The sequence below is a fragment of the Erpetoichthys calabaricus genome, chromosome 5, assembly GCF_900747795.2.
Source record: "Erpetoichthys calabaricus chromosome 5, fErpCal1.3, whole genome shotgun sequence".
Classification (NCBI taxonomy): Eukaryota; Metazoa; Chordata; class Cladistia; order Polypteriformes; family Polypteridae; genus Erpetoichthys; species Erpetoichthys calabaricus.
The window spans coordinates 101409035-101433896 of NC_041398.2; the positions used below are offsets into that span (position 1 = coordinate 101409035).

Consider the following 24862-nt stretch of genomic DNA (forward strand, 5'->3'; position numbering starts at 1 on the left):
CTCTGCAAGTCCACAATTTTAGCTAAATATTAGTGCAAATCTCTAAATGCAAATTTGAAGAATTATTTAAAGTTTAAAAAAAGGGATAAATTATTTGAAAGAATGGTCAATAACCTTATATACTCAACATCCTACTGTATAAACCACTCAATTGTAAACTTTGGGGAAAAAAGCTCTGGCATTAAAAAAATATAAGAAATATTAATAGCAATGTGGGTTTGACACCCACTCCTCCCAACACATTTTCATTACCCACTGCAGGGTCTGAAATCACCCTTTGTGTTAAATTAAATTCCCGTAGTTTCAAAATGATTTTCAAGCCCGGATATGTATTGTCTTAATGTTAGTGTTACCTGTGTGTCTGCACTGTTTACTGCACCAGGTGATCAATCAAGTGTATTTTGTTAATTTGAATCACTAGTACATCACTGGACATAAAAGCTGTGTAAGTAATCTGCAGTTTATTTACAGTATGTGTATTTCCAGCATCTGTCATTAAAACATTCTGGTTTAAAACATATAGAACTGTGAATTTTTGCTTTTTAAATAACCACAGTTTAAATTGTTTTTCAATACAAAATTTAGTCAAATGATTATACAGTGTATTAGTATTTTTTTAAAAATTAACTACATTTTAACAATACCACAATAATACCAAAAGCCAAAGTAATTTTAGTTACTATAATTGTGAAATTTTTATACTGTTTAATTACTAGATCAGTGTTTGTCAATGACTGTGCTGTGGCACAGTGGTGGGCCATGAGAGCTACCCAGGTGTGATGTGAAAATAATAGTGTAGCACACTTGTGCCTGAACCTGAGAGGAGCAAGCTTCACATGTTCTCGAGACCTGTCTGAGGAGCACAGGTCTACCTAGAGAAGCTGGCAAAAAAGCAGCTCAGTGATCGCTGTGTTTCAGACACAGCACTCAGAGCACTTCAGACGTGTCTCCAGGCTGTTAGAATCCATCTGCCCTGGGTATGTAGTCACCAGAGAGCTTCACAGCTCTGGTGGATAGTGGGCATATGCATTGCTCTGAGGCAGAGGGGGCAGGCAAAAGGATAAAGCAACTGGAAGATGCCACCATAGTGCTCATTAAGTGCCATGTCTGACAATGCTGATCTCCGAGCTGTTTTTTTACCGGCTTCTTCTACAGTCCCTCCCCTTCGGGCAGTTGAGATATATGTGTATGAGATATACATGAGATGCTACAACAAAACATTAACACATCACAAAAAAAGAAAAACATCAGAAGTCATGTCTGGAAACCCTTAGTGTTTGAGTCAGGGAAATTTCTGCAGGCAAAATTCCTATAATATACAGTAGTGCTTTTGAATTGATACACTGGGGAACAATTTTGAACAAAGCTTTTGTTGACTTCAATTTTTAAGCTTATTTACACTAAAATAGGTATGCTGATTCTGTACATGCAGTTAGTTTTCTTCTATCATTTCAGGTTTTTTCTCTAGCGCTTATATTAGTGCGATTACTGTTTGTGGATTTGTATAGGTTATTCATTTACACGCAAGACAGTGTGGTCTGAGGTTGTGCGCTGCTCTACGTAGTGAATAAGCAAAATCTATTTTTCTACTTACACATGTATTTCCTTTCTTTCAGATCATGTCTGGCTCTGATGTTTCTCGTCGTAAGTGCCTAAACAACCCTGATTCATTTTGTTATATCTGTGGCAGTTTCATCATTCCCAGTCCAACGGCGAACATCAGCACATTTGTAGAGCAAGCCTTTTTGGCATATTTCAAAGTTAAACTTGGTGACCAAGATAAGTCTTGGGCCCCTCATAAGGTGTGCAAACAGAGTTTTGAGGGTTTACGGATTTGGACAAAGGGAACACGTGATAAGATGCCTTTTGGTATACCTATGGTTTGGCGAGAGCCAGGAGATCATTTCTGTGACTGTTACTTTGTATAGTGAAAACTTCAGGATATAACAAGAAAAATAAATGTAACATAGAGTATCCTAGTCTACCATCGGCTATACGCCCAGTGGCTCATTCAGATGAAATCCCAGTGCCGGTTTTCATTACACTACCCTCTCTTGAAGAACATGATTATGGTGATGAACTAGGTGACAACAATGATGAAGAGTTTGAAACTGAAGAGGACTCTGTTCATAAGGGATTTGATCAGCATGAGTTGAGTGATTTGGCATGTGATTTGGGACTATCGAAGAAGGCTTCAGAACTCCTAGCATCAAGACTGCGTGAGAAAAATTTACTTGAAAAAGGAACGAAGGTATCACACTTTCGAACCAGAGAAATTGCATTTCTGCAGTATTTTAGAACTGACAGTGGCTTTGTGTATAGCCATAACATACTTGGTTTAATGGAGGAATTGGGAATTCCAATCTATAACTCAACTGAATGGCGACTATTCATCGATAGCTCAAAGTGGAGCTTAAAGTGTGTCCACCTTCACAATGGCAATATATTTGGGTCAGTCCCAATTGGCAATTCAGTTTCTCTTTCTGAAGAATATCCAGACATAAAGAGAGTCATTTAATTGTTGCAATATCATCAACAAAATTGGGTCATCTTGGTATGCTTCCTTCTTGGTCAGCAACACGGATACACCAAGTATCCCTGTTTTCTGTGCATGTGGGACAGCAGAGTTCGTGAGCATTGGGTGGAAAGGAATTGGCCTCCAAGATCTGCTCTAAAACCAGGTGATCCAAACATTCTACATGAGCCACTTGTTGATAGAAAGAATATTATATTCCCGCCTCTGCACATGAAACTAGGTCTGATGAAGCAGTTCGTTAAAGCTTTGCCAACTGAAGAAGACTGTTTCAAGTACATCATTTTGGCATTTCCTAGCCTGTCATTTGAAAAAATAAAGGCCAGTGTGTTTGATGGTCCACAGATTCGGCAGCTCATCAAAGATGAACATTTCATTAGAACAATGTCAGAAATTGAAAAGAATGCTTGGTTATCATTCAAAGCCATTGTCAAGGACTTTCTTGGAAACACACGAGCAAATAATTACACAGAAATTGTCCAGAAACTCTTGGAGAGCTACAAAATGCTTGGTTGCAATATGGGCATCAAGGTGCATTTTCTGCATAGCCATCTTTCTAACTTCCCGGAAAACCTTGGTGCAGTCTGTGATGAGCAAGGTGAACGATTCCACCAAGGTTTGAAGGTCATGGAAGGCCAGTATCAGGGTAGATGGGATGTACATATGATGGCTGACTATTGTTGGAGCATCCAGCGGGATTGTCCTAACACTGAACACTCCAGGAAAAGCTATAAGCGTAAATTTTTACCTTAACCGCTTACCCAATTAATTTTCAAATGTTTTACTGTAAACAAAAATGTCATAGAGTAACAATAAATCCTTTGTATGAACAAAAGAAATTTAAATAAACAGTACATTCAAGTTATTATTTCATTATTTTTTCATTATATATAAAATTTGTATGTTTTTTGACAAAAATGGAGTGTACCCTGTATCGTAAAAACTGGATGTGATAGCAAAAAACCAGGGTCATTTCTGGATTCACCACCCAAAAATTAGTAAAAAACAAGTATAAGATCTAACTCAACAAAAAATGCGTTCCCCAGTGAATCCACCTCTCTCTCTCTGCATTCAATGGTCAAGTGTCCTGTCTTCAAATCAAAAGCACAGTATTGTTGGAATGCTTTTACCATTTATAATGTATGCCAATTTTTCCAAAAATATCTACAGTCTTTAACAATATTTTAAGAAAAGGTGGTGTATATTTTGTACATTTCAAGCATATGACTGGATACCTGATATGTGAATTATAAGGCACAAGTAATGTGAAATTTTTTTTTCTTTTTTCCATGTACATTTTTCACATCATTTGCTGAAGTGCAGCACTGGTCACTACTGCCTATTGTTATTTTATTAACTTTCTTCTCTCTGCATGAAAAGATTTGTTTTCATTTAACTATTTTACATATTTCTGAAGAGTAGATCAACTCTTTGCCCTTGAGTTTGCCAATCCCATCTAAAAGTACTTTGGACTTGAAAAAATCTTCTGAATTGTGATATTTTATGAAAGGTGCTTCCAAAGAATACGGATCTGGGGCTGTTCCTGCCTACCAGTTAGTTCTTATACTTGTGGACCAAGAGTTGTTTGCATACTTGTCATTTATTCAAGTTCATTCAATGTGTTCATTGGATTTAACCAAGGGTGCATTGTTTCTCCCCTCCTGGTCATTAGTTTCATGGAAAAGATATTAAAGAGCAGCCAAGAATTGGAGAGTATCCTATTTAGAAACCTAAGGGTTGCATCTACAGTAAGCAGTTTGTAGATTAAATTGTCTTTGTCTGATTGTGGTCTTTGGAGCACAATGGAATGATTTGCAGCTCAGTATAATTTGGTTAGGATAAGAATTAGTACCTACAAATCAGAGGTTATGGTCCTATCCCAGAAATGAGTGGCTTTTTGTCTTCTGGTTGGGGGTAAACAGGTGCACCAAATGAAGAAGTTAGGTAAGTTGGAGTCTTGTTCTCAAATAAGGAAAGCAGAGACTGTGAGATTGACAAAGGAATAGGTGCAGGGGCAGCTGTTTTGTGAACATTCCCCAAAATAAGGTGGTGAAGTGGGACGTAAGGATCACAAGCTCTGGGAAATGACTGAAAAAAATTACATTGTGAGTATAAGTGACCGAAATGAGTTTCTACAATTGGATGTTGGGCTTACTCTCCATGATAGGGTGAGGAGCCATAAGAGGTGACATTAGAGTAGAACCAATGCTTCTGCAGACTGAGAAGAGCTAGCTAATTTGGTTTGAACATGTAGGTAGGATGCCCTTCTCTTAAAAGATGTACAAGATTTAGCAACCTAAAAGAAAATAGAGGGACAGGACTGGGTTTTTGGATATCTCTTAACCGGTCTCAAAAGCGCTGGGAATTTTTCAGGAGGAATTAGGGAAGTTGCTCAGGATAGGGTAGACTGGTCTGCCCTGCTCAGCATGTTTCCACTATGACTCTAACCAGGAATTGCAGAATGTCTAAAGAATCTGGGAATCTGGGGTGTGGCATTCTGCAATTCAGTCTGCTTTATTTTCTAACTTATTTGACATACTTTTCTTCTTTTTATTAATTGGGACTCTGACGGTGCGGTTTTGTTACTTTTGGTATGGTTAACCATTTTATTTTGATCTTTGCAAGGCCATTCTTTCTCCTAAACCCACCTGACACCTTCCTATTTGCAAGGTGTTCATAACAGAATAAAAATGAGGATGATCAGTTCTTAGCATATATGAATAAATGAAGACTTTAAACTATGAATCTCCACATAAAACTCAATTGCAAGTTTTTACGTTTTTATCACAATGTACAGTATACATTGCTTCAAAATCTGCAGGATTCCACTTAGTATCAAAAGTTATGTGGTCTACCACTGGTCACATCTACCATAGTTTACTAATAATGATAAGCTTTTCAATATTTCCCCTCTTTCATCTGAGATTATCCTACTTCTCTGTGATGCTTTTCCTTTTAATACTTCCTTATTTATTCAATTGACCTTATGTACTGTACCAATAACATCTAACATTTCAGATAAACAGTATGTCAGTGATTTACAGCTCTAGTTGGAGATCATAACTTGAGCGCATCAAGGTGTGAACAAGCTTGCTTTTCATCTTAAATAATTTTGTTTTGAATTATGCTTTCAAAATCAATCCCTCCTATTCTAATTCATGGTCTCTGGCACAGAAATCTGTCCCACTCAAAATATGAGCCTGAAAATACATTTCCTTGATGTGCTATGATTGGAGAAGACCCTCATGGCAGCTCTATGTACCCAGAATAAATTCAATGATGACTTTATTAAAGTAATACAAAAGAGACATGAACAAGGAGAGTAGTAAAAAGTTTGAGATAAATAGAGAACAAAACAATAAACCTCTTGCTCCTCTGGGCCTAGCCTGATTTTAAATCCTGTCTACAGGGACTCATTCCCTTGTTCATTTCAAGTTAGCATTGCCTTTCATACCTCCTGATTTCCCACTCTTTAGACCCTGGCCTCCACCAACCAGATGGGTCTTTATCCCAAGCACTTATCAATAAACCATTGTCAGTGTGGTAACTTTACTCCCCATCACAGGGTTGGGTCACTTCTCATATCAGATGACTCTCCATTTGCTCCAGATAAACAAGATTAAAGGTCCATTTAGAGGTTCATGGTGCTCCTGAACCTTTAACTGTCCAAGTAGGCCCCTCTATGTGGAAGCACAAATGCAACCTGTACTCTTAAACATCTGATGCATTGTTACATGGGACCTCATGGCCTCTAGTAGCATGGGGATATTGCCACTTATTGTCTTCCCTACCTAGCCTCACTAATTTTAGACAGTAAATCATGTATCCCAACCAACTGCTGGAATGCCTGATCTATAATGTCCTGCATGAACTTTTCATCCATTTCTCTCTTGCCCACTCATGCCAGTGCTCCCACCCAAAACAAATACAACATATAAAATCTGTGTAGCAAAACAAAGTTTCTGATGGAAACAGCATGCAAACTCCATCAAAGACACAATCTGGCAGAATCAGAGCTGGGCTTCTTACTACCCGCTGCACTATTCTCTTCGCATAGAAGCAAAAATACTTAATTCTTTCTTGTAAGTGATACAATATGATTAAAGAAATTGTACTTTTCCATTTATTAGTGTAAAATCTTGCCAGCCACTTCCGATGATGTTGTGATGAATTAATTGTTACCTGTCTCGTTCTTTTAATTACATTTTGAATGAGGTGTAAAGCTAGGAGTTAACTCCTTTAATGCTCTAATAAACTATGTGAGTCCACTGAATTATAACAAATGACATGTGCGTTGTTCAGTCTTTTTATTTACTTTTTTATACGTACAGTAGTTTTATATGCCCCTGTTGAACCTTGTTTAATACATACACTGAACCTTCCTAATTTAATGTCATTTTATAATGAATAATTGTAATATTATTGCTGCTTATCTCATGCCACAGATTACCATGCTATATAAAGTACTCCTGATATCATTTTTTGCTAGTTTACAGTACAACAAATACTGTACATAACCATGCAAAATATTTGCATTTCATTTGAAAAATAAACTATGCTATTCATTCATATCAAACATAGTGCACTTATTATGAAGGACAACACACATATTGTGTATATATGATATTATTTAACCAATACTGAGAGGCAAAACTCCATGTAGATCACTAAAAAATACATTAATCAGTCAATTAAACTCATTCAATAATTATTTCCAGGATATGTCATCTTTCAGGGTAAACACCAGCTCAAAGAAGAAACAAGTATAATGACTAAATTGAAGTTACACAAGGACTCAGGACTGACTCTGGAAACTTGCTGCCTTGCAGGCCAAAGTTGATACAAAACATGTCAACTGGAGATTATTATACTCTAGAAAAAAGTAATGAAGGACGAGATACTATCATGATCAATAAATTCAATTATATTCAATTCAGTTTATTTTTGTATTTCACTAGGGGCAGACTCACAGTGTAAGATGTTCACAGGCAAATGAGAATGCAAACTTTACAAATTCCTAATTAAAAAATGAGCACACATAAGGACACACACTTGTTTAACCTCACAAGAAGAAAAGTAGTTCAAAACAGATTAATGTAAACTGAGTCTTACAATATCTGACCATTAATTAATGATTTAACTATGATTAATTTATTTAACAATGGACACCTACTTTTATGGGCAGCATGATGGCGCAATGGTAGCGCTGCTTCCTCACAGTAAGGAGACCTGGGTTCACTTCCTGGGTCCTCCCTGCGTGGAGTTTGCATGTTCTCCCCGTGTCTGCATGGGTTTCTTCCGGGTGCTCTGGTTTCCTCCCACAGTCCAAAGACATGCAGGTTAGGTGCATTGACAATCCTACAAATTGTCCCTGGTGTGTGCTGTGTGGGTGTGTGTGTGTGTCCTATGGTGGGCTGGCGCCCTGCCTGGGATTTGTTCCTGCCTTGCACCCTGTGCTGGCTAGGATTGGCTCCAGCAGACCCCCGTGACCCTGTGTTAGGATATAGTGGGTTGGACGATGACTGACTGACTGACCTACTTTTATTAGTAATTCAAACCAAATAACCTCGTGCCAAACTACATCAGTGACCTTCTCCATCACTATGTGCCTGCCCACCCACTAAGGTCCTCTGATTCTGGTAATCTTGTTGTGCCCCACACTAATCTACACTCCATGGGAGACAGGGCCTTCAGCTGTATAGCGCCCAGACTCTGGAATGACCTACCAAAATTAATCAGGTCAGATGACTCCATGAATTCTTTTAAAAAACAACTCAAAACTCATCTGTTCAGGAAGGCTTATAGCTGTACTTGACTTTATTACCCTTCGCTCAGTTTACCTTTCTGTCAAGATGCTCATGTAACCTGTATGTGTGTGTGCTAGACCATCAATTATGTTGTCTGTTAGGCTTTTTCTCTGAATTCACTGTCATAATCTTCTTTATTTATCTGGTTTGTACAATGCTATATACTGTATACCCTGCCATTCTTTATTATATTCTGTAAGTGCCTTGAGCATGGGAAAGGTGCTATATAAATAAAATGTATTATTATTTATTATTAAACCTGCCATATTAGAATTATTATTTAAACATCTATCCATTAATTTTCTAATCCTGATATATAAAGATCAGGGCAACAGGAAGTTCATACCTAACACTGAGAGTAAGGCAGGAATCAGAACTGGACCACAGCAGGACACACTTGTGCGGGCACCTACACTCACACTCAAAAGGGGCTAAAGTAGAGTGACCAGTTTGAAAAAAGGAAGGAAAACTGGACACCAGAAAAAAAAATCATCAAAGCACAAGAAGTATAGGTCCAGGTTTCAAACGCAAGACTCTGGAGTTGTGAAGAAGAAGTGCTAACCACCATGCCAGTTAAACAAATGCTTGAAAAACTGAAAATAACATATTAAACTTCCTCAAACAAAAGATTTCAAAAATAGCAACACTTAGAAACAAAACCAACTAGGTGTTTTCATCCTATGATGTTTGTCCATCCATCCATTTTCCAACCCGCTGAATCCGAACACAGGGTCACGGGGGTCTGCTGGAGCCAATCCCAGCCAACACAGGGCACAAGGCAGGAACCAAGCCCAGGCAGGGTGCCAACCCACCACAGGACACACACAAACACACCCACACACCAAGCACACACTAGGGTCAATTTAGAATCGCCAATCCACCTAACCAGCATGTCTTTGGACTGTGGGAGGAAACCGGAGCGCCCGGAGGAAACCCACGCAGACACGGGGAGAACAGGCAAACTCCACGCAGGGAGGACCCAGGAAGTGAACCCAGGTCTCCAGGTCTCCCAACTGCGAGGCAGCAGCGCTACCCACTGCGCCGCCCCCCTATGATGTTTGTGAATATTAAAAATATATATACATATATATATATATATATATATACTCTCTTTCCCTCTCTCTCTCTCTCTCTATCTATATATATAGTTTTATATTATATATATATATATATATATATATATATACACATACAATGTAGATCTTTTGAGAAAAAAAATTTGTTTTTGCAGTACTTGCCAACACCAAAATGACAATCAATGCTAAAACATCTTATGAGAGTATGCTCTGAAAAAAGTAGCTAAACAAAAACTGATAGGCAGATGAGTTTTACTCCTTAGTTGTGTAATTTACACTTGAGGAGGACCCAAAATTTTTAAATAGTACAGAGTGCTGAAGGATTTCTCCTGACTTTAGAATATTATTTATTAAACTTCTATAAAAACTGCATAATTATGCCAAAATGCCTTTTGGTTATTTCCTGCACATTTTCAAAATATCTTTTGAAAAAAAACCAAATTGCTTTAAAATAACTAAGAAAATGACTCATTACATTGAGATGAGTTCACTCCAATAGTCCCTATAGGTGCATTTCACATTCCAGCATTGGGACATAACTGGCAAATTCTGAGTTTTTGCATCATAATATACGAAATATATTAGTAATAGAATATTCCATCATACAACCTTTAACAAAAGGCCCATAACACACACACATATATATATATGACTATTTCTTGAGTGGCTAATAGATCTCTCTTAATTCTGCAGATTAACAGCTGAAAAATCTGAATGTCTTTTTTTTTTAAACAGCCTCAGCGATCTAATAATTCCAGAATTCCTAACTCTGAACCAAACCAAAGGCTTTATTTGACCCAAACCATGGGTGTCCGTCTTTCATAATGTCGGTCGGTCTTTCGGGTCCTAACAGAAGTCGCCACAGAATACAACGAAGCGCTTAGGTGACATGCTTTATTGCGCTTTTACAATGTATGTACCATTGTTTAATTAATAGAGCAGGAGCTATTGCTGAGAAACTATTTTAATCTTGCTACAGGTGAAAAACAAACAGTAGATGATTGCTACTTCAGTCTGTGAAAAAGACCGGTGATGTTTTGAATTTAAGCAATTTCATTTAAAAACAGGCAAAGAAGAATTCGAAGGCAAATACATTCGAATACGCCAGTATTCTCCCGCCATCTTTTGTCCTTTTTTCTCATTTCGGGTACGCTCAGCTCTACTATAACCAACATCTCTTGATTCGTCCCACCCTATCGTTGTTTTCCACATCTATGACCGATTCGCATCTCAGCAGATCACGCTAGTCATTTCACGTACATAAGACCTGATGTCACTATACTAAATGGTTAACATTACAGAATATTACCCCATCCTAACACAACACATCCCTTTCTAGGGCTATGGCAGCCATCGATCACGAATGCCTTTCAAAAGATGTAATTAATATACGTAGCCTGGATGGAAAACAGAGTTCAGAGCGCCTTTGCACTAAGCTGAATTTGTGTAATACCAAAGCCCCCTCTCGCCCTAGAAATCCATAGTACAGTAAGTCTGCAACAAGCCGCCATGGCTCAGATTTGTCTCACGTCTGCCTTCAAGTCTAATCTCTTCCTGCTCGTAGCTTACAGGGAGCCGTCCGCAAACGTCTTCAGCACCATGGCCAACAACGCTGTCCTGTCACACCTATCTATAAATCACAAGAAAAAGACAACCCATATAAAACCAGTCAAAAACGGAAGGGCTTACCGTGATGTGAGGGATGCTTTTCTTGCCTTGATATCCAGACACAGACATGATTTCATACGGAAATCACACCGCTATGTCTTCCCAATTATAAAGTAAAAAAAATAGCAAATATCTTTTTTAATTCGATTTTCCAACTAGTGGCTCCCAATGAAAATGGGATCTGTAAATCTTCCACCTTTTTGTTGCAAATAATGCAGGGACGTGTCTCCCCTGAAGGGAGTTGTCAAGAGCTCCGACTAGAGGCGGCCGCGATGCCTTCACGGAGATGGCGCTGGCTGCCTTCAAAGACATCAGACGGCCCAGAGAAAAAAAAAGTCAGCTGTGATGCGGGCGGCGACAGGCAAAGAACGGCTGTACTTGCTGCCTTGCACGACTAGGACAGTGCCACCGAGCCAGCCTAATCATATGGCATTCTTATTGTCCTCGCCTGCGTGTCATTTTATTGCTCATTCATTGCAACCTATTTGTAATTCATGGGAAAATCAAGACAGAAGCTATTTGTACCAATATTCTTAGAAAGTCTGAAGGCAGTAAGTTAAAATAAACGTGAAATTCTCAAACGATCACTTCATATACAGTATCTCCGCACATATACGAGCATACCGACAAATGCTTTAAGTGTAATTTGTGAAGTAAAACAGTAACAATTTTGCTTACCCTTGCTCTTTACATATAACCTGCTGCCACTGAATATCCTCAGGTGCACTGGATGTACTGAAAGCAATGATTAAATGATTAAGCGCTTTTTGCACCATAAAATGCGTTATATAAACACTCGTGCCCTAACGGACCTGTATAAGTTTTACGGTGTTTGTACAGACAACGTACATCGAAAGGCTCTATATACTGTAACACAGTGACTAAATGATGAATTCGTGCTGGATAGAGTGACCTGCAAATAGTTTTGTTCCTTCAAGTTCCATTTCCAGCTTGATTTGTCTAATTTGAGGATGCGTTTCACGGAAAAAATACGCAGTCGTACAGCAGGGGCGGACAACTTTAGGACTAAGAGCAGATAGATATGATGGCCCATTGATGGGCGGGCAGATTTTTCTCCTGTAGTTCGTTGATGGGCAGCTCTGATATTGTCAGGAAACTTGGACTGTTCATCAGTTATGTCGAGTTGGCTCCGACTGGCAACTATCCTGTAATAATTCGTGTGGAGCACGAAAATACACGAACTGGTTGACGGAAGGCAAACGTGCGTTTATTCATGACTGCTATTAATAAGGCTTAGGCATTAACAAACATGTATCTATTTGCGTGTACTTTAATTTAATTTTAATTTAATCCTGAATCTTTACACAGCCATTTCCGACTCCCATCATACTCAAGTCAAGCTGTACTATAAAAAGAAGTGAAGAACAATTCGAAGAATCATCGTGCGGCATTCTTTTTATAATATGGTGGAGTCAAAATTTACTTCGATTGCTATAAACTGACAGGTCATTCTTTTTGTCACGGAAACATTTCAAAACGGATCAGGCTGCAGGGGCTTTTCCTCAATAAACACACGTCGGATGATGGCGTCTCTTATACATTGACTATGTTACACGTAAGTAGCAGTTACTTTATGTATGCATACTTACCACGCAGAAGATACAGGGATAATTGTTCGTTTTCTTTTCTTGTCAAAGTTTAATGCTGAGCGCACTAGTTATTTGTTACATTTTTGGTACGATAAACTACATTTCTTTACAGGCTGAATTTTTGCAAGTGGTACTGAGGAGCTTTTTTGTATTAAAAAATGCTCTTCGTCTGTGCTCCTCTGTATTTGTTACTTAATTTTGCAGTAAATGCGCGAATTGCACAAAATAAAAGTAACATGAATAGCAATAGGGGGTTATTTTAAAAAAGGCGCGCACAGCCACAAAACCTTTGGTACCTGCTGCGTGTCGTTTTCATGACGTCATGAACTGCAGCCAATCGTTAAGCACAACGTCACTAAAGGTTCGTTTAGGCGTTAATGGTCGCAAAATGCCAACGTTACTATACTGAGCAAATAAAGTTGTGTCGCTGGGTCTTTTGTTTCAGCTGAAAAATGTAAGTATCTTATCCAATGAGCTTTTCTTTTGCAAGGGTATTCGCTAATGTTTAGAATTTTACTCGGAGGAGAGAGTGAAAACGTAACGGGCCACAGAATTTCACAAGTGAATTTAGTGGGTCTCAGATAGTGATAGTAAAAATTAAACTAACATGGCAGCAAAAATGAGCTCATTTAATAATTTCTGACAGCAGTGTACCATATTCTGTATTGTGGCTGCAAGGTTCTGCACTAGCTGGAGTAGTATAGTAACATGGACATCTAGAGATTTCCGGTAGTGTGGACCTGATACTGTTGGGTTTCTGTTGTTAAAGGAGTTTGGATTCAAGGACAATCTTTTTATCTTTAACCTCTGACATTATAAACGACTAACTTAATGCCTTAAGGCAAGCCAGTTTACTTTTATGAGCAGGCACAGAGAATTTTGTAAATATTTTTATGAATGAGAAATGAAAGGTCTTTTGAATTTAAAAAGAGATTTTGTTCGTTTTTTGTGCACTTCTATTTTGTGTTGTCATAGGTTGAGTTTAACACTGATTGGTTGAATGTAAATGACTGTCATGGAACAGTAACACTGATATTGCTTCAGATTCACCCTCAAAGCACACGGGATGACCTGGGGGATTTGGGATTGTGTGGTATTACAATGCTGTATACAAACTCATTTACACTGTTCATACACACGACAACTCTAAAGAATAAAACCAAACAAATACAACCCTCAAAGCCAGGTCAGGTCAGATTGGGGAGCATGCACTGGTACAGTGTGTTTCAACATCCACCACACGACAAAACAGCTCTGAATCCTGTTTGGCAACCCCCCAGGCAGACAAGCGGTCCAGTCCCACCCTCCAGAAATTACCCTCTGTCTGCCGCAGCCAGGTGTTAAGTGGACGTCCCCTTGGCCTGGCCCAGCCACTCGGGTCCTAAACAATGAGGATCCTGTGATCTGGATCACCCTCAGGGAATTGCGCCACATGGCCATAGTGTCATAACGACGCTCCCTCACAATGTATGCACTGTGCCTCATTCAGGATTCTCCAAAGAGACACAGTACCAAAAGAGTCCAGTCTTCTCTCAGGTCAATGCCACTCATATAAGATATTTCATTACTTGTGTAGTGCAAACAACACCTTTTGCACTTGCTGGGTACATTTTTTACAGTGCTGCCTACAACCACTTTGACACTGCTTACATATGCAATAATTCAATTGAATTAGAAAGCACCCTGTACTGCCACTCAGATTTACTTTATTTATGCTGCTGAATGATTTACAGAAAGCCATAGGCTTTTATAAATTGTGTTTGCTTCAAGCCCTGGCACACTTTGATTTACAGAAAGCCATAGGCTTTTATAAATTGTGTTTGCTTCAAGCCCTGGCACACTTACTCTTTTTGGTGTCTGTGTTTTTTGCTATTGCTATTCTAAAAAATATGTCTGCATCCTCCAAAGGAAATTGGACATCTACTTCTGTGTGTTTGGTATATTAATTTCTTGTTCTCTGAACCCAATATATTTTTCTCAGAAATTTAAATTCTCCATGAAGATCTTAGTTAAATGAGCACAAATCTGCAATAGTATAACTGGGCTAAAGGAATACTCCACTAATATGATACTTCTTTTCAAATTTTACTTACGGTATATACTTTGTAGCGGTGGCTGAGAAAAAATTTTTAATCTCATGACTTCATGGACAGGAGACATAAAGAAGATTCAAATTAAGCAGGACCATGTGGTGTCCAGTTCTCAACAACAGCAAACAATATGAAAGGTCCAAAAAAAAAAAAAATTCTCATGTAACTTGTGTCACACATATCTGACCATTCGAATGGATAACAGGACATGTGGATTACGTGAGAGGAGTTATGTGAGAATTTGTGTTCTTCTTTCCCTGGATGTTTTCCCACATTGTTTGCTGTTGTCCAGTGCTGGTCACCATAGGGTTCCGTTGAGTTTGAATATTCAATGTGTATTTTCTCCGTGAAAACATCAGATCAAAATTTTTCTCCATCACCCTCCAACTTACAGGGAAAACTTGGGGGTTGGTGGCAGGACTGACACTCCAGCTACCGTGAAAAACCTCACACTGTTCTAGTGTGGTGCCAAGGTGTCAACGCTGCACTCAGGTCCCAATCCAGGTGGTTCATCATGTGGTGGGTGTGGCAACACACTATCAGCACATGCTCCCAACCTCCTCCTCTAAAAACTATATCGGGCAAGTAACATATAAAGAAATTATTTTTGCGTGGTGTACTCCTTTAAATATGTACTTGAGTCAGCCTGTCTCAGAACTAAGTGTCTTGATATCACACTTGTGCACTTCTTAGTTTGTAAGCTTTACTTGATACATACATAATCTCTGATTGGTCTGATATGGCCTATTTTGAGGAGAATTGATATGATTGGTGATTTTTAATCCATTGAAGAATGTACACTCCAAAGTGCTCATTCTGCAATGACTTTCATACTGCTCTGTCGATGAGCTGAGAAAAGAGTTGTGTTTAAAATATGGGGCAAGAAACATGATAGGACGGGTTGAGTTTTTCCCAGTTCAATTTCTTGTTTTGGTACCTTTTGCGTGGACAAGCCATTCTTTCTCAGTATTTATGTGCATTTCCTTGGAATAGTCTAAAGACTGTTTTCAGGATGATAGGAAACTAAAAAATGGCCTGTCTGGTTTCAGCGTACCATGTGATGGATGGACATGGCATGTCCAGGATTGGATCATAGTGGTTATATTTCCAGGATATGCAAATCCTCTGTAGGTGGAAAGTTCAAGCCAAATACAGAATGGCTAGCTTTAAGTGGAAAAAATGTATTACATTTTGGCCAGTTGATTTAGAAGTGAGTTATACAGCATTGTACAGAAAACAACATTCAAATGTCAATGTAATTTATCCCCTGTGTATGCTTCAACTAGGATAACACTTGGTAACAGGAAATTATTAGAGTATCTATGTTTTATTTTTCATTTTATGGATTTTGCCCTGTGAAATTTTAAGGGTGCACCAGTAAACACTTAACATCTCAATACATGTGCCAACTATCTTACAAAAACAGCATCCACAAGACCACTGAGAGCTACCCCCTCCCACCTGGTGACAATTAATAAGGCAGTTTCCTAAAGTATACACCATTAACAGTCTCCCATTTGTCAGATTAATGAGAGCAAATTAGTTCGTATAACATTTAATAGCAGGTGTCTCCACAGCAAGTAGATTATCATCGTGTAGAAGGTATAAGGCTAGGACTAAATATAATTATTAGGAATTTTAATTAAAATTCGTATTTATTCATCATTTGACCCATTAAGGCTCATCATTCATTTTCTTTATTTATTTTTTATCAGTGTTCCATGGTAGGGCTGTAGCTTGGATACATCTTTACAATTTAAAGACCAAACTGGCGGCCACATAGTCACTAAGCATACTACAATAAACTCTAATAGTCAGTCATACCAGGAACCACCTTGTTTTCTGCAGTATCAGCATAAAACATTAAAGGCTTTGAATCCTAAAACCATTTAAAATAATTTTAGAGAGTGATAACACTAATAATAAATAAAAATAAGTTGCTGCAGTTTGCAGTTGGTATAAACATATTCAGCATTTCCTTGTTTTACGTTGTTATATTATGGAACCTTAATATATTTAATTGGGGTGGAGGGTTTTAAAACAGCGCTGAGGTCTAATTGATTTGGAGTCCTGGTTTGAATCCCTCTGAGTGGAGCTTGCATGCCCTCCTCCTCAATGTCACCATGTGTTTCCTCTGCACTTTTTTCCTGTATTCTCAAATACGTGCACATACAGTAGTAGGTTAACTGTCAATTTTAAACTGTTCATTTGTAAATGAGACAGTGTGACTGAGTAGTTCCAGAGATGGCCTGGAACCTCTTCTGGGGTTGGCTACTACCTGCCTGCAGTAGGCTCCAGCCCCTTACAATCCTTAATTGGATTAAGTGGATGCAAGGTTTTTATGTGTTTAATTGGATTTGTTTGCTAATGGAAACTGCAGTACAAACAACATTCTAGTAGCATTTCATCTAAAAAAAAAGAAAAGAAAAACATTTCACTATATAAAATTAAGTTACTGAGGATAAGTTGGCTTCTTCTGTGTAGCTAACGTCATCATGGTAAGCAGAATGAAAATGAAAGAATGACTGTGCTGTTTTTTTGTATTAACTTGTTAACTCCTGACTGAAAACAGGTTTTTGCCTGCATCTTGTAGTAATGTTTTGACTATCATTAACAGACTCCATCCCTGAAATCTGTAATTTTTTAGCACAGTCGGGGTCAAGATTTACTACAGTACAAACAAATGTAGCCCAGTGATAGCAAAGATTAGAACACAAATCAGTGTAAGCATGCTGTCTATCACTGGTGTTAGTCAAGGGTGTGTGGCCACTGGAGGCTGGCCTGATAGTGTCCATCCAAAAGGTTAATGTGCTCACTCAATGAAAAATCTGTACAAATAAATTTATAGACTCTTTTGGCATTTAGCTACTCTCTCTCCAAATGTCTACTCTTCAAAAATAAAGATGCCACAGTACTTCTTCAGAGTGATGCCCAAAATGCACCAGTTGTAGATCCCAAAAGACCATCCATATGTTTGTTCCAGAAAAACTTTTAATTTATTTAGATAACAGGCTTTATAAAAGGATGATAATAGATATGTGAAATACCAATGGGTTTACAATTTTAAAAGGACTCTTGTTGCCTACAGTAACAGACTCAATACAGGTTTTCTTGATCTGTTAGTATCCTGCCTACTGTGAATTAAACTTGTCTGCTCTCTCCACATATTAGTAACCTTTTCAAAGCACAAAGAACCCATTTCACATGCAAAGAATGGTTCTTTGTAAAGCAGTGGATCTAAAGAACCACACAATCCAGTAAAGGTTCATTACAAAAACCATTATTATTTTGAGTGCAGGGTGACATCATGGCAAAGCCACTGGGTTTAATTCTTACCCATATCGCGCTAATCTAAGTAGCGTTACATCATTGGCGACAATTACGTTCTTCATTTTGGTCTATTCGAATTTTAAAATTGCATGCTAAGCAGGGAAACCAGTAACGTGTCATGGTAACAGTCATTAAGTATTATATTTATAAATGTCTTTATATAATCAAGTAGGCATGCCATGTTGAAACTACTATTGTAAATTGAGGATGTTTTCGTCATTATTAAATTTTGCACGTCAGCAATAACATATTATATAAGAAGCTTAGCGTTTTTGAAAAGATTATCGCACCAGGGTTTTACAAGGAACAATAAGTTAAATATAAGTGGAAAATGGCTGTGCGATTAAAAAGTTTGGGGCTAAACACAGTATAGTAATGCGTCAGGCCTTTAGCACAAATCTCAGCAACGTGGCACTACATATCAGCCGGCAAAGCAGTCTCAGAGCCGCTCATTAGATATCGGGATCTTTAACAGTCAAAACAATATATACTGCGCTAAATTATGGTGATACATATTATTTAAATATAGTGTAATATCCCAGCCACATGCACGTTATATTTTGTTTTAATAAGCAATGAGGGTCTAACGTATTGCATGCATTTCTTGAATGCGCTAAGTGGAACTCTTTCGCGTGTAGTCGCTGTATAACCTTACGGCCACCGCATTCAGATCCTCACTCTGTAAAAGCTTATTTTCCATGACACGTAGTATGCGGAGCCGTGCGGCTGTGTCTTTACCTTGCCATTGTCCTGTCCCTGTAGCAGCTCCTTTCCGGATGGGTATTTGATTTCTACTGCCGGAGTCTTGTCGTCCCTGTCACTGGGAGAGCTGATGACAGATCCGGATACCTCACTAACGTCACTTGCAGTCTCGCTAAAATTGTCCCCTTCCAGCACCTCCCTGCTGCCGCTCCGAGGGGTTCGGCATCCTTTCTTCCCCACAGTATACGCCTCAAAATCTATCGTCTTGTTCTCGTAGGCACCTTCCACCGAAGCGAACATTCCCCATGACTTTTGCCTGGGTGTCTGCGCAGTGGTGCCTGGTCTTGCCAAATAGACAGGTAGATCGTCCTCCTTTTCCCAGTATCTCCTTCGGTCAGTCATCCCTGATACGTTTGGAAAAAAAGACGAAAGCCCCTAAGAAATACCAACAATACATGAAAGAGATTCCAATACCGTAGTTAACCTTTCCCAGTACAAATCAGCAAAAGGCTTTTTTGAAAATCCGCAGTCGAGACAGTCAGCCGAGAACTCACAATCTGCTGGTAATTTATGATAGAGACAGACGAATCCAATATACAGTATTTCTTTTCGACCTTGACAACACAAAAGGCGACCGCCGCGTGCCTATCCTCTCAAACACTTCACGGCGAAGCAGAACCGGGTCCTTCCTCAAACCGTACTTGGGAGTTCAGTCACCAAAAAAAATCCTTATACAGTATGCCTGCACAGATCCGGAATGGTAAACCGACTCACGGTGCGGAACGAGCGTAGGTCATAAACAAGCACATGCTCGGAAAACATCCACTTCTGCAGATTTGCTGCTGCCTCCGAGAAATGGCAAATTAGAGAGTTCAGTGAAGCGACAGTGCAGCCACGGTAGGCAAGCCGTGCTGTTCACTTGTTTCTCCACTTGAAGTGGGGCTAATGCGTTGACATTCACTTCGCACTCATTTGCTTTTTTCAACAGCTCATAGTTTACATCAAATAAAGACGTACTTTAAAATGTATCTGAGTTGGCTCTCTTTTTTATAATGAAAAACGATGACATCATCAGGATTGATGAACTCTTAATTAATATGGAAATCGTTCACAACATACGGCATCTAACTCATAGACTCGTCAAATGGGACGATGATTTTGTGTTTTTTAAGTGGCTTTGGTTAAAAACGTGCTGTAAACGTAAGAGAACTGCAGCCTTGTCGGCTTGGTTACGTGTGACTCGGAAGTAATAATAGCACGGTGGATGGAACAGGCTCATTTCCTTTGCATAGATCATCAAAACGTGAAATTGCCGAGTAAATGAGTATGTGGGAGGAGATTTTAATTTTTTATTTTAATAACAGTAATATACTTTAGAATTCATTTTGTGAATATTCTTAATAGGACTTTTTGTGTTTACTAATGCAATCGGTTAGGTTTTGCTACTATTGACAATAAATATTTAAAATGAATTAAAGTGAACTTTAGCAACAGTTTTCGTAATCACTGTTGAAAACTGCCTTTGCAGGAAGCGCTGTGATGAGCTCAGAACAGGAGCTGTCCATTCAGCACCGACACAATGTCGTGTTCTCAAAATAAAATTTGAGTAATACTGTATGCAGTTTGCTCGAACGGACATACTGTGAATGTTTTATATACTGTACATTGTAAATGAACATGTTTAAGGACGAGGCTGCAATAGTGACTTGTGTGATAGTTGCATTTTCAAACGAGGTACACAGGCTGTCTTTCAAGGGACCAGTAAAGTAGGAAAACAGCATTCATTTTGATAAGCCCAGTCAGAATCCCTCATCTTCTTTAATACGCTCACAGAGAAACAACACATAAAGGGAAGAGAAATTAATTGACTAAGACTTTCACGCATGAAGGAGAACAAAAGAATTCAGAGGACAACCTGCTGTGCTGACTGCACTCATATTCAGTGGTCCTGTGAACTGATGGGCCTATACACTGCCACCAGCCTTCCTCTGGGTCAGACACCTTACTGAAAACAAATAAACATTTAATACTGCAGTCATCGTCTCAGGCTTATCAAAAGCTTGATGTGATTCCCAAAAAGAAGCATTAATGCCTGTACTGTTAGTCTGTGATTGAGGCATTACTGGCCAGTCAAACCCGATATTAAGCGCTGTATACTGGTACTGGATCAAGACAGTGGCAGGTTTGATGGAAGTTACAGATCATTCTTAATTTGGTTGTGAAATTATATGTTTATATATGTACTGTTTCATTTTTATTATAGCCAACATTATAATCAAGATGTGAAGGAAGCATATATACAATAACGAAGGAAAATATTGTATACATTTACACTGAGATTTATTGCTGTCATCTGGTAGAATAGGAAGGACATAGAAATTCCTGTGCATTTGTCTCTTTTGCCAGTGTCCAATAAACCCAGTCTAGGGTCATATCATTATGGTTTTTTTAAACAGTTCAAGGGTCTGTAGCACTGTTGCTTTAGAGCTCTTGGTCAATGGGTTTAAATTCTGGCATAGTGACAGGTTGTACAAAGTGTTTTATTGACATCCCAGAGAAAAGCTGGTTAGGCTGATTGGTAATTTGGGTGTTACAGTGCCTTCCACAAGACTGGTGTCCTGGTCACAGCCTTGCATGCTATGGTTCTCGGTACTCATGGTGAATGGTGTCAAAGTAGATTTTGCCCAAAAAGAAGAATTGTATACAGTAAATATTATTTCTCACAGATTTTTGTAGTGTTTGTAATAATGTTAGCCTGGCATAATTCATCTTGGTTAATACTAAAACACCATTCCTTCAACGTAAAAGACACAAAAATATGAAATTACATTAAAAGCAATATAAGATAAACATAAAAACAAATAAACATCTAGTTTTTTTATTACATTTAAATTCCACTATGTTCCTCCAGATTCTTTCTAATGTCATGCGTTAAAAGGATTAAATGGATATTGATCAAACCTATATCTGTTTGGCCTACATCAGGGGATCTAAAAACACTTGCCTGATGGAAGAAACTTATAGTCAGTGTGCAAAGTAAGTGTACGAATTGAATTTCTCTGCTTACCTAAAAATAGCTGTTCAAATACTGCTTGTAGAGAACATTGTAGATGTACTCCAATGATTTTCATGGGTACCTGTGCAAATCTATTTTGGACTTAAAATGGTGTGGCACAGAAATCAGAATGTACCTTCACATGTAAAGGTTTGGCCTTATCTGGAACATTGTAACAACTCATGCAGAAGGACAGATACCCAAGTGGCATTCCAAAATTGTCTTGGTGAAATACTGGGACAGTTTAGCATTTCGCTCATTAAATGATTGAAGGACAGGGGAGACAGCATGCATGGGGCATTGTCTCCCCCAGACTGCTAGATGGCAGCACCATAGTTTCCCACAGGGTGTCATGGGAACTGGAGTTTTTGGACTCAGTTCTGTTGTTTTCTGTGAGTGCCTCCAGGGGGTGCTGTGGGGATGGGGGAGCCCTAGTTTGTTGGGATCTTACCTAACCCGGAAGTGCTTCTGAGCTATGGCTTCAGAATGCTGGAAATGCTTCCAGGTGTAGCATAAAAGAAGCTTCGAGGAAGGAGGAGGAAGCTTGCTGGGAGGAGTAGAAGTGGCAGTGACCAGGACTGAGTCAGGGAAGAGAAAGACAAGAGTATCGCAGAGTGCTGTATATTGCTGTGTACTTCTAATTCTGGCTGTGGCATGGGAGATGATTACAGAGAAGTGTTTCCCACGATAAAAACTCTCTCTGTGCTTTTATACTTTTGTCCAAGCCTTTATGTTGGGTGTTTGGGGAGCTGGTGTGCCCCCTGGTGGCCACACCTAGTATGAGAAAAAGTAAATAAAGGTGTACTTTTAATTTGACCACAGGTGCTCATGGCTATCAGAATGCAGCAATGTCAAATATATTGGATTATTTACATTCAAAATAATTACACTATTGAATGCACTGATTGTAAATAGTAATGGGCACTTGTTCAACATTTTTAAACTTTGGAAGAGCAAAGTAAAGTATGACAATCCAAGAGAAGCTTTGGCACACAAGAAAGAATCCATTGCTTCTGGTTAGTCCCTGCGAGTTAGAGCAGAATGAATGGACTCATCATACTTGGAGGTGAACACACATTAATCTAAAATATGATGAGACCGAACTCTGCTTCAGCTAAAACTTGTCATGGTGACATTTTATTCCACTTTGTATACTAATATTTTTTGTTCATGATGTCAAGTTACACAGAAAGTCATAGTCCACACGTATTGCTGCTGTCATGAATGGATGCAAGTAGAGTATCTGGGATAGAATTCAAATATTATTCTACTCTAAGAGCAGCTGAAGGAAGTGGCATTTTTTTTAGAGTGTCAGCACACTACCAGCCATCTTAGAATTCTAGTTCTCTTAAGTTACATTCCAGGCTGAAAGAAAAGCAAGGAAATTTTTACATTAAAAAGGAATACTTAAATAAGGACTTTGAAGTTACCATAGACAGACATTAAAAGCAAGGTAGAGCATTACTGAATGAACAGTAATAATTTTTGTGGAGGATTAGATGGAACACTACAAAAGGCCAAACACTGATTCTTTCCATTTGACCATGATATCTTGTCTAATTAACTATATTTTCTACAAGGCAGCGCACAGACAGTAAAATAAGGAATTGTTTAGCTACAGCACATATTCTTGTCCATAATGTTTATTGTGGAAATTAGAAAGAAAGACACAAGTAGAAAAATGTACAGAAGAGACTACTTTGTGTACATTTTGTAGACTATAGATGAGCTTCTGTATCTGTTTAGGAAGAAGTAAACAATTCAACAAATGTGACAAATCTAAATAAATATACCTATAAAAATATAAATGAAAACAAAAATTTTCACTTTATATGAAACAAGAAGAAAGTCTAATATGCCAAAAAAGCATCTCCAATATGGTCTTAATGAATTCTGAAAGCAAAAAGCCAATCTGAGAGAACAACATAAAATTTTACATGGTAAACAAACGATACAACTAATTAGAAAAATTGTTCAATTTATGTAAATAAGTTAAAGGAGTTATGTAGGGAAAATGACAATATACAAATGGCGCAGAAAACCACTTTTCATTAAATTGTATATTCAATTGTCACAAAAGAAAAACAATAAACAAAAAGCTAACTAGAACCTATTAGAGATACTAATAAATGGAAGGCACTTACATAGAACTATAAAGTTGCCAGTGTTTGATATATAAGAAGGAAGGAACATTCAGGAATATAAGTATCATAAATATTTACACATTAAAATTAGCGTAAACCATTTCAAGCAAATATAATTGTCATTACTATATACAATTAGTGCCAAAAATCTACAAGTACAAAATAATTCCCAAATGAAAATATAAACCAAAGTCAGTCAGTCAAAAAGTCAACAACACAATAAAAAATAAATCATAAATTGAAAGAAAAAAATAAAGAGGTATCAGAAAAAATAAATTATATTAAACCTTAAGTTAGTTAAAGGATCAACAAAGATAGATTTGTAATCAGGAAACAATTTCAGGAAGAATAATAATATGTGAAGCACAAATAATAGACTCTGGTATAAAAAGAGTATTTAAACAAAAAACTTCAAAAGGATAAGGTGTCCTGCAGCAATTTGTAATAGGAAATCCAAAGTAGAAGTTATAATACATATTCAAGGCCAACATGTTTACGAAATTCCTTCTTCATGGCCAGAGGTTTAAAATTCAATAGGATTACACAAATCGACTTGGAAAATTATTTTGTAAAAAGGAGACCAATGATTAGTGATCAATACTGAAAACTGTACTTAACACAGTTTTTTTTTAAATAGTAATGAAAGTACCCACATAATTAATTACTCATACATGTATATAAGTCTGTACCTTTACATACAGTAATCCCTCGCTATATCGTGCTTCGACTTTCACGGCTTCACTCTATTGCGGATTTTATATGTAAGCATATTTAAATATACATCACAGATTTTTCGCTGGTTCGTGGGTTTCAGTGGACAATGGGTCTTTTAATTTCTGGTACATGC

General features: G+C 38.1%; 1 protein-coding gene across 2 annotated transcripts in view; it reads right to left on the bottom strand.

Moving 5' to 3' along the window:
- Positions 1-19811, bottom strand: part of crmp1 (collapsin response mediator protein 1) — an 83771-nt gene extending 63960 nt beyond the window's left edge. The window contains exons 1-2 of one of the 2 annotated variants that reach the window (XM_028801839.2): positions 19371-19811; positions 18853-19251 (exon numbers count right to left, since the gene is read on the bottom strand). In XM_028801839.2, coding sequence (XP_028657672.1) covers positions 18853-19218 — 366 coding nt within the window. In that variant the 5' untranslated portion in view covers positions 19219-19251; positions 19371-19811. Of the gene's footprint in view, positions 1-11105; positions 11376-18852; positions 19252-19370 lie in introns of those variants that run through there. The other variant, XM_028801840.2, reaches the window with a different exon arrangement.
- Positions 19812-24862: the final 5051 nt, after the last annotated feature.